Source organism: Trichosurus vulpecula (assembly GCF_011100635.1).
Source record: "Trichosurus vulpecula isolate mTriVul1 chromosome X unlocalized genomic scaffold, mTriVul1.pri SUPER_X_unloc_1, whole genome shotgun sequence".
NCBI lineage: Eukaryota > Metazoa > Chordata > Mammalia > Diprotodontia > Phalangeridae > Trichosurus > Trichosurus vulpecula.
Genome location: NW_023494377.1, coordinates 8587883 through 8603422, shown reverse-complemented (window position 1 = coordinate 8603422; position 15540 = coordinate 8587883). Strand labels below are relative to the sequence as shown.

At 50.1% G+C, this 15540-nt stretch overlaps 1 protein-coding gene across 1 annotated transcript; it reads right to left on the bottom strand.

Moving 5' to 3' along the window:
• Positions 1 to 614: 614 nt before the first annotated feature.
• On the bottom strand, positions 615 to 12349 carry NUDT16 (nudix hydrolase 16). The gene is made up of 3 exons (XM_036740471.1): positions 12173 to 12349; positions 11785 to 12060; positions 615 to 913 (listed from the first exon to the last, which is right to left on the bottom strand). Exons 1-3 carry the CDS (start codon positions 12308 to 12310, stop codon positions 746 to 748), a joined length of 582 nt encoding a protein of 193 aa, XP_036596366.1. The 5' UTR covers positions 12311 to 12349; the 3' UTR covers positions 615 to 745.
• Between the last annotated feature and the right edge of the window lie 3191 nt (positions 12350 to 15540).

The window sequence follows — 15540 nt, the reverse complement described above, 5'->3', positions numbered from 1 at the left end:
GACCCGCTGTCAGCCCCTGGGGGAAAGAGCACAGGCTTATTCTAATGGGTCAGAGGCACTTCCTTTCCTTTCCAGGACTGTAGTTTGGGGTGACAGAAGATGGGGTGCAAGCTGAGGTGCCCCTTGCCACCTAGGGCCCCCATCCCCCTTTGGGGTAAGGGAAAAGCTGCTTTATTTGTCCTCCCCCCCAAGGTGGTAACCACTTCCTGCCAGCGGAAGGAGCTCTTCTGCCTCCTCCGACAACCGTTGGGGCCCTGGCCCTCCTCCTAAGCGGGGGTGTGGAGGGGGGAAAGAGGTGGTGGCAGAGAAGGCTGCTGGCCAGTGGTCCCTGTAAGGCACTACACAGGACCCTAGCAAAGTGGCTGGGGCCCTTTAGGGGCCTAAATCCCCAACACTCCCACCCCAGGGACCCCAGGCCCACCTCAACCACCCTCCTAGGCCACGAGGTTAGACAGCTACCCCAAGACTGGGGACGAGAGGGGAAGGAAGGCTAGATTCAGGCACAGAAAGACCAAAATAAGCTCGCTTCTCAGTTCCTCTGACTGTGAAGGGGATCGGGCAGTGTAGGAGGTGAGGGGGAAGGCGATGAGGGAGCACAGAATGAACCCCACACGTTTTGTGTTCCTGGAAATCTGTAATCAACACCATCAACCACAAAGGGGAACCTCTCCTCCCTCCCCGATCCCTGCCCACTATCAACACAGGACGACTCCTTTGGGACTCCAGGCCTTCATACAGAGGCCCCCTAGTGGCGAGCAGGGGGCATCGGCCCAGTCTCCAAGAGCCCCAGGCCTTGCAGGGCTTCCATGAGCTGCTCTCGGGCAGCACCAATGAAGGAGTTCTCCAGGAAGGCAGGGAGGCCTCCGACCCCATCCCGAAGCGTGTACAGAGGCACCCGCACGAGTCCGAGCACCTGCGAAGACAATGGCAAAGGAAGGGGAGTGGGGGGAGGGAAGGAAAGAGACTTGCGGACTCATGGCTCCGTCCTGCCCCATCTGTCCAACTACCCCCGAAGCTGAGGGTGGGAGGGCCAGATAGCCCTGGCCAGGGGCTGGCCAACCTGTTCTAAGATCTCCAGAGATAAGCACCTGGCGCCCAGCAGTCCCTCGACTTTTGGCCAGCCTAGTGTTTCTTATAGAATTTCTCCTGCCTCTCTACCTCCCAGCCATTGCTCTTAGATCTGTCTTCTGGGACCACGCACATCAAGCCTAATCTGCTCCCTCCACTCAGACTCCAAACCCCCCTCCCCCATTCCTTCAACAGATGGTCATAAGGGAAGACCTAGAAGATAGTCTCTAAAGAGACCAGGGAGCCAGGGACCTATGACCTGAGCTCAACGGATATACAATCAACCAATCAGAAGGTGGGAAGATGGGTCAGCTCCCACCCTCTCCTCAATAGCCAATAGTGGGGCTGGTCTCCAGCACAACCACTCCTATCCTCAGCCCCCACCACGCCCCCATTTTGCCCCCTCCTCCGACTATGTAAACTCCCAACCTCCCCCTTCCGAATTGGTTCTTCAAGGTAACTAACTTTATATCCTAATCCTCATGCAGGTACCTCCCCTCCCCCTAACTCCAGCATAGTCACTTGGGGCCAGCATCCCCAAGCCTCCAAACAGCCTGGTATGTCCAAAGGGCAGGCAGCTGCAGAAACCCCACCCCTCCCCTTTTCTTTTTGGGTGGAGCAAGGAGACTCACGTGAATAACAGATAAGGCTGGGCAGCAATCTGCATCTCATTATCTGCATTATCTTTCCCCCCAAACTCACATCCAATTGCCCAGGTTCACAACCTTCGTGTCACCCTCCCTCACCCCACAGATCATCACTTGCAGGTCTCACCATTTCTACCTTCACAACTGCTCTCCCATCTGGCACAGCCACCGCCTTAGCTCAGGCCCTGTTCACCTCTTCCTACATTATCCCAACAGCTTCCTAACTGGTCTGCCTCAAATCTCTCCCCGCACTAGTTCATCCTCTGCGATGCTTCGTGCTGGGCTTAGAATCAGGTGGAACTGGGTTCAAATCCTGCCTTTGATCCTCTTACTAGCTGTGTGACTCCAGAGCCTCAGAAACTCCAAAGCACTGATGATGCTAGTGGTATTACACATTCTTGACCTATGGACATTAAATTCCATCTTATTAGTACATTTGGCCCATCTTGCCTATTGAGATGTTCTCACTTAGGGACTCTGTCTTCTAGATGTTAACTACTGCTCCCAGCAAGGGACTTGGGTGCTTTCATTCTCTAGGGCATTGACGGAAATGCTACACAGTGGGAGGTCAAGCCCAGATGGGTACTCCCCCCAGCACAGCCTGTACCAGATTCAAATGGAACTGGGAAATATTTAACAAATGCCTAAAAATACAATCGAAGATGGATAACGTCACATTTTCAAACTAAGTCAATATAACAGCCCACAGGGCTTCCTACGTACAGATGAATGGCCCCTGTTTCTATCTGAGTGTGATACTCCTGATCTAGGCCACATCTTTCCTCTTCATTCACAAGGAGAGCAGAAGGAATTTTGTCAAAGGCTTTGAGAATATCTTGGCCAAAATCTGTAGCTTTCCCCTGATCTTCCATTCTAGTGACCCTTTGCAAAAAGGAAATGACAGGAGTCTGGTGTGGCCATTTCTTTATGCTGGTGCTTAGAGATCAACGCTGCCTTTTCTAAATGCTCACCAACCATTCCTTTAATGACATAGCCTGGTATTTTCCCAAGAATCCACCAAATTCACCAACCGATAGTTTGCAGACTCCACTGCCCTCTTCCCCTTGTAAAAGACTGCACACACGGGGCAGCTAGGTGGTGCAGTGAATAGAGCACAGGCCCTGGAGTCAGGAGGACCTGAGTTCAAATCTGACCTCAGACACTTGACACACTTACTAGCTCTGTGATCTTGGGCAAGTCACTTAACCCCAATTGCCTTGCCTTCCCCCCTCAAAAAAAAATTGCCCACATGATCTTCTCCAGGCCAGGGGCCTTCTCAAAGCATTGCAAAGTTCACACACAGGGGACTTTCTGTACCCTGGGATGTAATCTCACTTGGTCTTGTGACTTGAACTCACTGAGGGCTAGGTATTCCTGTACTTATCCTGGGGTTTCAACTCCTTGTTAACCATTCATGCACTAGCCTTTCTAGTCCAAAGATCATTCTCCGTGGCAGAGAAAATAAAGGGACAAAAGTAAATAATTCAGCTTCCTCCTCCTCAGCAGCATCTATTAACATTGCCACATGAACTTGCCCTTAATGATGCAAGTCAGCTGCCTGTGCCACTCTGATGGATTCATCCTCCATGACCCTGGTACCACATTGGGCATTCAAGGCCTGTCACAACCTTCTCTTACTTCATGTTATTCCCCTACACAAACTCTTCTCTGCCAGTCACATTGGAGAATGTAACATCTTATCCCCAAAGAAAATACCTTGAGCTCTCCTGCCCCCATACCTTTGTTTAGGTTGTGCTCCATTCCCAGAATGCCCTCCCTTCTCTATCTTCAGCAGCTGAAGCCAAGTGAAACACCAACTCCTTCAGGAAAGACTCCCCCAACCCGTACTCCACTTAGGACTTGGTTTTACAACTCCCTTGAGGGCAGAGATTATGTGTTACCTCAATTTTGTACCTGGTATCCAGCAAGCCCTTAATAAATATGGTATCTACGGAGTCACTCCCACTTCAACCACCTTAGTTCAAGCACCTGGAAAGCCTCCAAATGAGCCACTTTTGCCAAAGTCTAAGAGTGAGGTGATGAGGGCCCGTGCCAGGGTGGTGCTAGGGTCAGTGCAGAGAAGAGATGTTACGAAGGGAGAATCAACAAGATTTGGCAACCAATTCCATATGGGGAGTGACAGGTTGAAAGCCTGGGCGATGGAAGGATGGTGGTGCCCTCAATGATAACGGGGGAGCTAGGAAGAGGGGAGAGTCTAATGAGCTGGGCTATCCCATCCAGACTTGACAGATTCATTTTGTCAATGCACAGCTCTGACCACATCCCTCATGACTCCTAAGACACTGTGTACGTGTAAGCAAAGTGGATTTCTTGGAGCTTAGTTTTCCAGGATCCATGGCCATAACAATCTAATGTTCCCAGGTATTCTGCCTTGCCAAGCAGGCACTGAGTCACAGTAGGCTTTGGTGCCTTCTGGCTCTGAGCCTATATATTCTGGAGATTGGTGTTTTTTGCCTTGGGGCTCACTCACGGGAAGGACTTTTTGATTTCCAGGATGGGACTCTGGGTAGCCATTATTAAGGAGCCCCCCCCCAGTTTTGTGAACCCAGATGTCAGTGCTCTGGTGATATATATAAATGTTAAAGTGTGTATGTCCCTCTGCTTGTTAGTAATTGATTTTCTCCACTTTCAGGGTGCTGGCCTTTTCCCCTGAATTAGTGGATGATCTTAGTATATCTTTCTGCACTGTTTAATTAAAGTAAGATTGTTAACCCCTTTGAAGCTGTCTTTCCTTTAGAAAAGATCAAGAACCTGTGCTAGCAGCCCACCCTTTGTGCTAGTGTGACACACCGGTCCGCCCACATCACTCCTCTGCCTACAAAGCTCCAAGTGCCTCTGGGAGTAAATGCCAATTCCTTCAGTCTGGAATTAGAAATTCTTCAAAATCTGACTCCAACTTCTGCATCCAGACTGATTTTATACATTATATGCCTCTTCATTCCCTCCCATCTCCAACTACCTATTAGACACCTAGAACTAACTAGCCTATAGACATCTTAAACTCAACCTATCTGAAACAGAACTCTGGCTTTCTCTGGAAGGTGGGTGGCTCGGGTTGATGAGTGATGGCCCCGGAGTCAGAAAAACCTGAGTTCAAAATCAGACTAACTAGCTATGTGACCCTGGGCAAGTCACTTTACCTCTGCCTGCCTTTTGCTTCATCTGTAAAATGTGGATAATAACAGCACTTACCTGCCAAGGTTGTTGTGAGGATCAAATGAAATATTTGTAAAGTGCTATGTAAATGCCAGCTAGCATCATCCCCCCCTCCCCCAAGCCCTCCCCTCTTCCTAACTCCCCCATTATCATTGAGGGCACCACCATCCTTCCATCACTCAGGTTCTCAACCTGTCACTCCCCATATGGAATCGGTTGCCAAATCTTGTTGATTCTCCCTTCGTAACATTTCTTCTCTCCGCTGATCCAGGCGCCACCCTGGCATGGGCCCTCATCTGACTGGTCTCTGTGCCTCAAATCTCTCCCTACACCCTTCCACATACTTCAAGACCACATAACCCTGGCCACCCTGCTGTTGCTTTCACAGGGCACTATAGTGGCATTTTCCCTGCCTGTCCATCCTCCATGCCTGGAATGCTGTCACCTCCACCTTCTGGCTTCCTTCAAATCCCAGATAAAATTCCACCTCCTGAAGGAAGCCTTTCCCAGTCATGCCTCCTTAATTGGTTGATTATCTCCATTTCATCTAGTTTATATATAATCCTTTGCTAGACAATGAACTTCTTGAAGGCAGAGATTGTCTTTTACCTGGCTTAGCATGGTGCCTGGCACATAGTAGTCACTTAATAAATGCATGACTTTATGAGAATGCCCCATTGATTGACTGGTCCCTTTTGGATGTGAGCGATGTTCTCTTTATATCAGACACATTACTGAGTTTTTTTTTTCCTGGAAAATAGAAACCTTTTATAGTCAGTGTGAAAACTGAAATATGCCAAATAATTACTGTAATGATGGAAATAGTTGGAAATGCAATGTACAATTTCATATTAAATCAAAGTCAGAGTGCTCTTTGGCTTGGCTTGCTAAAAATAAAAAAATCAACAAATAAATGCATGACTTAAGTTGACTTGACCTGACCTGAGACATTCTCCTCCTAGACAAAGTGACCAGCTTGCAGTGCCTTGGACATGACCTTCCACCTCTGTATCTTTCTACAGGCTGTCCCCAGTACCTGGAAGCTCTCTCGTCTGTCTTGGAATCCTCAGCTTTGATAGCACTGATCCCTCCCCTCAGCCCACACACACTCCAATTACTTGGTTTTTACTTGTCTGTATGGATGCTGTTCCTACCCCAGCAGAATATAAGCTCCCTGAGAGCAGGAACTACCTTGGTTTTTAGGTTTGTTTCCCAAGGGCCCAGTACTGCAGCCCCAGTATGCAACAGGAACAGAACTGCTCCAGGCTCTGCCCTCTGGAGTCAAGCAGAACAAGCCTAACTGTCTTTCAGACCCCAGAGTAGAGCTTTCATCACTGCTGAGTGGAGCTAGGACCGGGAGGCCAGCCAGTCAAACTGTACACAAAACAAGGATCCCTCCTCCCTCTAGTCTTCCAGATGAGTGGTCACTTGACCCCTGCTGGAAGACCTTTCTAGTGAAAGGGAACACCAAGGCAGGAAGTTTCCCTTAAACTTGACCCTAAATCCACCTCTCTGCACTTTCTCCCCACTCACTGGCCCTAGTTCCATGTCCCTACCCTCTTCCACAGGCTAGCCCTTCAGACACTCAGAGACACAATCCTCAGATCAATTTCACTATTCTGCCCCGCCCCCCGCCCCACCCCATCCCCGCCCGACTACCCCAGTCCCTAAGGGGATTTGGTCTATGAAGTTTGGATTCAAAGGGCCAAAGCAGAAAACCTGGAGGGCCACATGTGGTCTCAAGGCTGTAGATTTCCCCCCTCCACCCAACCCTCAGAATTATGAACTTCCCACCCCTCCAACTGGTCACCACAGAACACAGGGGCTTGAATGCCCCAAGTGCTTTGTGAGCAAGGGCTGAACAGCTGATCTGGTCCCTCCCTACCCCATGAAGGACACCACGTGGTCAGGGAAAGCAGACTGATTTTAACAGCTGCAAGAGGGAAACAGAATTACAAGCTCCTCTAGATTTAGAGCTGGAAGAGACCCCAGAGGCCATCCAAGCCAACCCCCCACCTCATTTTACAGAGAAGGAAACTGATGGCAGACAGAGGGGAGAGATGGCATGTCCAGGGTCACACAGCTAGTAACAGGCTGAGGCAGGATTAGAACCCAGGTCTTCCTCACTCCCAAGCCTCAAGCTCAATTCACTACCTCAAACCCAGCATCACATGACACACTCCAAAGAACAAAGTATGTGAATCAGGAGGGCATGTTAGGAATAATCCCCAGAAGTAATGGCATCACCCAAAACCCCACAAGGGGGCTCTAACCTGCATTATTATAACCATAGTCATCTATTTAAGAGCTATGGATAGGGCCCTGGGCCTGGAGTCAGGAAGACATAAGTTCAAATGTGACCCCAGACACCTAGCTGTGTAACCCTGGACAAGTCATTTAACCCTGTTTGCCTCAGTTTCCTCATCTGTAAAATGAGCTGCAGAAGGAAATGGCAAACCACTCCAGTATCTCTGCCAAGAAAACCCCAAACGAGGTCACAAAGAGTCAGATTCAACTGAAATGACTAAACAACAACACTTCAACAGCCTCATTTTACAGATAAGAATTTGAGGCCAATGATCATGAAGTGATTTGCCCAAGGTCACACAGCCAGTGAGAGTCAGAGATAGGATTTGAACCCAGGTCCAGCATTCTTTCCACTGTGCCATGCTGACTCAGACAGATAACTGTGAGCAGATCACATTACACACTTAATTGGTCTAGCTCCAGCACAGACTAAATAGATTTTTGGCAGAGTTTCAAAATGAATTAGAACAGAGTTAAGAGTGAATAAGGGCAAGAGGGCAGGCTCCAGCCTTGGGCAGGCCTGTGTTTCATTCTGATACCTCCACCCTGTAACTTAATACCAGTCCCCACTTGGGCTCAGCCTGAACCTTCCTGGGAAGATGTCCCTCATCCTGTGTCTCCCTCAGGCTGAAGGCCCCAGCTCCAAATACCAGCTCTGCCACGGACTCATTGTGTGACCCTGGGCAAGTCACAACCTCTCTAGGTTTCAATCCCCTCACCTGTAAAAGGTGGAGATGAGACCAAAGGCTTTTAACTGCCCTTCTGATCCTTAACCCCATAATCTTGATATCTCAATCACCTGGGGAAGAGTGGGAGGTGAGTCTGTGAACAGTTTACCTTTATAAAGGCAGGCTTACAATAAAGGTATAAATTGACCAGCACAAAAAGAATTCCATAGCAGGGCTGGGCTACTAGAACAGGGCTGGGGAACCTGTGGCCTTCTAGGTCCTTGGGTGTGGCCTTTTGACCGAGTCCTTGTACAGACCAAATTCTTTTATTCAGGATATTTGTTCTGGGAAATTTGGATTCCGTCAAAAGGCCCCCCTTGGGGACCTAGAGGGCCACATGTGGTCTCCAGGGTGCAGCTTCCCCACCCCTGCTCTAGAATGTCAGAGGGAAAGGATCCGTACTGTCTCCTCCAACTGTAGACTTTCAGCAGGGTGTGTTCAATGACTCTCCCCGCCAGAGCCAATCGGCTGCCAGGTCTTGGGCATTCTTCCTCTCCAGCCTGTCTCACCTTCACCTCCTCTCTCTTCATGAGGCCCTGATCCCAGTTTACACAAGCCTCCTAACTGGTCTCCCTGCCTCCAATCTCCAATTCATTGTCTACACAGCCATCCTAGCGATATTAGAAAGCACAGGTGTGACCAAGCCACTCAGTTCCTTGACAGGCCCCAATGACTCCCTCTTAACTGCAGGATCCAATGCAGACTCCTCTTGTTATTGGCTTTTTAAAGCCCTTCACAGTCAGGCTCTAACCTTCCTTCCCAGGCCCAGGCCCATCCCCCTCCTTCACAAACTCTCCATCCCAGCTAAACTGGCCTGCTGGATATTTCTGGAACAAGACACTGGAACTTCCATCATCATATACCTTTATGCAGACTAGACTATTGGGCTCCCCCCCACCCCTACTCCCAATGGCTTCCCTCCTCACCTCCATCTCTTGGAATCGCCAGCTTCCCCTCAAGCTTCAGCTCAGATGCCCTCTCCTTTGAAAAGGCTTTTGTGATTTCCTCATTTTTAAGTAGTCCCCACCTGGAAATTTATACTTATCTGTGTATACTAACTGTGCAATCCAATCAGGAGAAGGTAACTTTCTTGAGGGCAAGGACCATGTTATTCATTCAACAAGCATTTATTAAGAACCTACTGTCAGGGACAGTTCCAGGTACTGAGGAAACAACTGACAAAAACAAAAAAAAATGCCCACCCTCTAGGCTTACATTCTCTTAAGTGAAACCAAGGATACACAGAAAATCAAATCAAAATTGTATAGGAGATTTCCAGAGGAAAGGAAGGCACTAGCATAGAGAGATCACAATAGCTTCTTTAGGATGGCAAGTGAGCTGACATTGAATGGAATTAGGGTTTGCAGGCAGAGGAAATGAGATGGAATGAATTCCAGGCATGGAACACTGCCAGTTCAAAAGCATGGAGGCTGGAAATGAATTTTCATATTCAAGAAACAACATGGGCAATCTGGCTGAAACATAGAGTACCTGAATGAAGAATAATGTGCCCAAACATGAAAAGGAAGGCTAGAGTGAGGTTTTAAAAGCAAGACTGAGGAGCTGTCATGTGATCGTAGGGACAAGATGGAGCTCATAGCCCAGGTGTTCTAAGCCTTGGTTGGGCTGTGGACCATTTCCGGCAGTCTGGGGAAGCTTTCCAGAATCAGACTTTAAATGCATTAAAATAAAATATGTTGGATTACAAAGGAAGCAAATGATATTTGAATAACTGTATTCCAGTATCATTTGCTTCCTTTGTCAAAAAGAAAAATTATGTGGTGGGGGCAGCTAGGTGGTGAGTAGAACACAGGCCCTGGAGGAGTCAGGAGTTCAAATCTGGCTTCCGACACTTAACACTAGCTGTGTGACCTTAAGCAAGTCACTTAAAACCAATTGCCTTGCCTTCCCCCCTCCAAAAAATAATGATATGGTGGCTGCTGGGGGTGTGGGGGGCAGGAAGGGGTGCCACAGTGCACTGGGCCTGGAGTCCAGAAGACCTGAGTTCAAAATTGGGCCTCAGACCCTGGGCAAGTCATTTTACCTCAATCTGCCTCAGTTCCTTATCTGTAAAATGGAGATTAATAACACCATTAATCTCCTGGGGTTTCCGTCAGAATCAAATGAGATCATACTTGTAAAGTGCTTTGCAAACATTCAAATGTTATCTTAATGCTAGCTATTATGGTCACTTGGTCTGGCCTGTGCTTTAGGGACATGCTGTGGCAGCTGTGTGGAAGACGGATTGGGAAGGGAGAGGCTGGAGGTGGGGAAACCAATTAATTAGGAGATGAGAGCAAAAGGTGATGAGGGTCTGAGCTAGGGTGAGAGCTGAGACACTGTGGAGGCAAGATTAATAGCAACTGACAACTAATTGGATGGGAGAGGGAAGAGCTGAGGACGGTTCCAAGGATGATGGTTCCCCACCCCACCCCCACCCTCCGCCATCCCCATCCCCTGGACAGAAAAAGGGAAATTTAGAGGAGGGGTGACTTTGGGGGACATAGTGAGTTTGAAAGGTCTATGGGGCATTGAGTTCAAGCTGTCCCCTAAGTATTTGGTGATACAGGACCAGAGACAGAGAGAGCCTAGGGTTAGATGCACAGAACCAGAGGGGTTTGGTTTGGTTTTTTTGGGTCCTTTATGCCTCCAGGATCTAGCACAGTGCCTATGACATCAATGGTGCTTAATCAATGCCCACTGAATCCAAGACCACCTGGTATCCAATTATTTCTGTCAGGTTCAGCCTCTGCTTGGAGTAAAGCATTTCTATGATACCTGTGCTGGCTATTAAGGGGACTGGGCCAGGGGCAAGAAAGGACCCATTCCCTGAGCTGGAGAGCTTCCAGCATGGCAGGGAAGCAGATCCATCTCCTAGGCAAAGATAATCGTGAATGGGCAAGAGCTACCTGAAGAACAGGCAAGGAGGTATTGCAAAGGAACAATGAATTTGGAGACAGAGGGCCTGGGTTCAAATCCTGGCTCTACTGTTAATATCTTTGGGATATTGTACAAGTCACCATTCTCTGGCTTTTGTAAAGGTTGCACTAGATCATCAGTACGTAAGGTTCCTTCTCTGAAAATCTAGACTAGCCAGAGAAGGCAGGACAGACAGGGCTGGGGGGTGGCAGGGAGGCTATGGGTGATGAGAGGGAGGAATATGGATCAACTGGGTGGGAGGCCTAAGGAAGTCAGTGTAGCTAGAATAGGGGGCATGCAGGTTGGGGTGAGCTCATAAAAAACCCAAATTCCAGGCCATCTGAACTTTCCTTGGGAGGCAATGAGAGACCCTTGGAGTAGGGGTGTGTAGTCAATCCCAAGATTTACTGTGGCACTAAATTCAGATGGCCTGGAGGGGAGGAAGGACTGAAGATGACCAGACTGGTTAGGAGGGCTATGGCCCCAGGCCAGGGGAGATGGACTAGGGAGAGACCAGTGGGAAGAGAAAGCCAGTCCCAAGAGGCAATTGAGAGGCTACTGTGCACACTGGGAATTTGACAGAGGACAGGAGCTATGATTAGGGGACCCGCTTTCTAGTGTCTGCCAGGAAAGCACCCAGGAAGGAAGGAGGTGGGAGGATGACTGGAAAAAATGAAGATGAGTCGCCAGAAGGGAAGTCTGTCCTTGAGCCCAGGGTGATCTGAGGAAGGGGTCCTTCAGCTGGAGAAGGCAGGTGTAATAGGTGGGGCAGAATTCCCGATAGGAAAGGGTAGGGAGAAAAGGAAGGGGAGGAGGGGCGGAGGGGGAGGGGAGAGGAGGAGGGGGAGGAGGAGGGGGAGGAGAAGGGAGCAGAGCAAGGGAGGAGGGGGGAGAGAAGGGAGGGGTACCCGGGAGGGAAGGGATCGCCCCTGGCCCACCTCCAGCCCGTGGTCCTTGGCACGGGGGGCACCTGCTTCCAGCGCCAGCACTTGGTCCAGCGTCAGCTGCTTGACGTAGAAGTGAGCCACGATGCGGGGCGGGGGGGTGGCCGTGGCATGGGAGCTCCGGTAGTCTCCCTGGTCCAGGCTGAAAGCCGCCGCCCCCTCGCCCAGCTCCTCCAACAGCTCCCGGTTCAGACCCGCCTCCAGGCTGCCGTCCTGGGGGTCCACGAAGCCGCCCGGAAAGCCGAGCCGCCCGTCAAAGCGCATCTGCATCTGCCAAGAAGGAGTGAGGGATGAGTAGGAGCCCCCCGGAATCCCCGCCGGCCACCCCTCCTCCCTGCGCCCTCGGGATCCTCGCCGGGATCCCGGTCCGTCGCCCCCTCACCAGCACCGCGTATCTCAGCGGGATGCGGCCAAACAGGCGACCCGGATCCGGCGCGTAGAGCAGCGCGTGGCAGGCGTGGCGCCAACTGGGCCCCAAGTCCAAGGCCTCCGACAGGCTGATCCGCCGCACCCCGGCCATCCCTCGGCTGCCCGACGGCTCCGGCGGTCCAGGAGCAGAACGCCGGGGGGCAGGGGCGGGAAGCAGGGGGCGGGACCCAGGTCTGGCCCCGGGGCGCTCAGCCAATCCCCGAGGCCCTCACGGGCCCCGCCGCTCAACTGCGCAACGGGCGGCCCGGGCCAATCGGCAACGGGTGCAGCCTGGAAGGGCGGGGAAACCGAGGAGGGAGGCGGGCTTTCCGGCCGAAGCCAAGGCCCGTCAATCACCCCCGGTCAATCACCCCTGCCCCTGGGAGGCTCTGAACAGAAGCCCATTGGAGGCCAATTCCCGCGCTGTGGTTTCCTTCCGTCAGGCGTTGAGACGGCCCCAACACACATGGGAGGCAGGCTTAGCTGCCCACTATTAGCACTTAAAGGGCCCTTAGCCAACATCAAGTCCAATCCACTGACTGACACATAAGGGACTGAGCCCCAGAGAGGGAAGGGACTGGCCAAGGGCGTCCCAAGCCAGGACCAGAAGCCTCCAGGAAAAGTTATCATTTCATCAGAACCTCCTAGCCTTCCCAGGGAGGAATGCATTCCAAAAGAGCAACGAGAACTTGCTTTGGGTGGGGACAGTGTCCCCTGGCCCTGTAGTTAGGGACTGGAACGGACATCCCAGCCAAGTCAACTGAACTCAGCATTTATTAATCTTTCCCACTCCGAGCATCGTGAGGGACGCTGGAGCCAGAGACAGCCCTCCTGGAGCTTACATTCTACAGAAAAGATAATGAACATAGATAGATACATGTAAGGTAATTAGTAAGAGAGGAACCTATAGAGACAGAACAGCCAAACTGAGCCTTGAAAGCAGATTGCGTAATATCAGAGAACCTGGGCTGGCACAGACCTCAGGAGCCAGTCAGTCCAACTCGTAGGCAAAAAAAAAAAAAAAAAATCTGCACTTTGGAGCAGTACTAGTAGGGGAAGAGTGTGCAGTGCAGTAAGCCTAGAAAGGGAGGCTGGAAGCAATTGTGGAGGACTTTGCATGCAAGCTGAAAAGCTTTTATTTTGGAGGCAAGAGTCTTGAGCAGGGAACTGAAACAATCAGACCTGTGACTTAAGATTATTTGGGCAATGATGGTGAAGATGTGGCAGGTAGGTGGGGCAGTGTATAGAGTGCCAGCCCAGGAGTTCAGAAGACCTGAGTTCAAATCCAGCCTCAGACACTTACTGTGTGACCCAGGGCAAGTCATTTAACCCTGTTTGCCTCAGTTTCCTTGTCTGTGATGTGAGCTGGAGAAAGAAATGGCAAACCACTCCAGTATCTTTGCCCCAAAAAATAAAAAACCCAAATAGGGTAACAGTCAGACACAACTAAAAATGACTGAACAAAAGTGAAATTGTGTGGAAAAGAAGCTGAATAAAATGAAAAAAAAGGAGTACAAGTAGGAGGCTGCTGTGATAATCCAGCCTTGTGAAATAGGCTAATAGCCATGTGAGTGGAGGGGAGGGGGCAAGTTAGAGAGATAGTGGGCAGCTGACAGCTGACTGGCTATGTGGGATGAGGTTGAGAAATCAAAGGTGATTTTGTGGTTGTGAATCGAGGGAATCTGGAAGGATAGTGGTCTTGTCAGCTTTCCTGGATTCAGTTATCACCTCTGAGCAGAGAGCATCTCCACTATGGATGATTTCATTTGCTCCCATGAATTCAATGATCATCACCATACAGATGATTCTCACATCTATTTATCCAGCCCCAGTCTCTCTCAAAGACTGTAGCTTCCTCGAAGTTATGGCAGAGGAACAGGACACTCCTGGGTAACAGGTTCCTGGGAGAGAGGTAGTCTCCAGACCAGGTCCCTGAGCAAGGCCAGGGCTAGGGCATCCATTCTCATTGGTCATCTGGCAAGGATTCCAGCTTGAAATAGCAAATTTGGGACTTCAGGTCAGCCATCTACCCGAATCACAAACTCTGAGTGGCCAAAGGCATTGGAGGCCATCTAGTCTATTTATGAACAGGAATCTCCTATACGAGATCATGAACAAGCGGTCATCCAGCCTCCTATTCAAGCCCTCCGGAGGCAAAATATTCCACTTTGGGCCAGCTCTCACAATCATAGATTTAGGGACCTCAGAGCTTAGGAAAATGTTTACATTGAGCCAAGATCTGCCTCTCAACAACGCAATTCTAAATCCACATGCCAGCTCTTCAGATACTTTATCAGCTTTCCTGGGCCCCCTACATTTTTCTCTTTACCAAATTAACAGCTCTAGTTCCTTTGATAAATTAATAAACTCTACTACTTTCCTCTCCCAGTCCCTTGGACTCACAACCTAGGAGTCATCATGAGCTCCTCACTCTCCTCCCTACCCCACCCCACATCCATCTGTCGCCATGGTAGCTGATCTCACCTTTACACCACCTCGGTCCCTTCTCTCCTGATACTACCCCCACCTTGGTGCAAGCCATCTCCTGGATTATTGCAATAACCTACCCGTGGGTCTGCCTGCCTCAAGTCTCCCCACTCCAATCTGTCCTCCATTCAGCCACTAAATGATTTTCCTAAAGCACAGGTCCAATCATATCATACACCCTTCCCCCCCCCCCCACCCCAATAACCTAGAGAGGCTTCCTATCACCTCCACGATCAAGTACAAAATGCTGTTTGGCATTCAAAACCCTTCATCACCCAGTTCCCTCCAGGCTTCTTAACGTTACTCCCCAACACACACTCTCTCCTCCAGGAGTTCTCTGGCAGTCCCCCATGCCTCCCCTTGAACTGCCAACCTCCCCAGCTTCCTCCAAATCCCAACTAAGACGCTTCCCTACAGGAAGCCTTCCCTCTGATCATTCTTTCCCGTTTATCTGGTATAGGGCTTGTTTGTATATATTTGCCTGTTATGTCCCCCATTAGATCGTAAATTCCTTGGGCAAAGACTACCTTCTGCCTCTTTTTATAATCCTAGCACTTAGGACTGTGCCTGGCACATAGTAGACAATTTTTATTGAACCTTAATGACTGGGCTTTCAATTTCAGAAGCCCTAGGTAGGGAAGCTCTCTCTGCCAATGCGGTTTAGCACCTTCGATTTAACTTAGAGTCTTAAAGACGTACCAAGGGCACCGAGAAGTGCCAACCTTACAAAATATGTCAAGGCAAGATTTGAACCAGGGGATGCCTGGCCAGGTCTCTAACCATTGTGCCACACACCTGTCAATGCCCTTCCTCAAATGAAGTGCTTAGCACGGCCCACTGTGGTCTAGCTGTCTG

Coding starts and splice junctions, on each gene's coding strand:
- NUDT16 (XM_036740471.1), bottom strand. CDS start 12,310: ATGGCCGGGGTGCGGCGGATCAGCCTGTCGGAGGCCTTGGACTTGGGG. Junction 12,061..12,172: donor CGCTGAGATACGCGGTGCTG/GTGAGGGGGCGA, acceptor CCTTCTTGGCAG/ATGCAGATGCGCTTTGACGG. Junction 914..11,784: donor CCAAGGACCACGGGCTGGAG/GTGGGCCAGGGG, acceptor TTGTCTTCGCAG/GTGCTCGGACTCGTGCGGGT.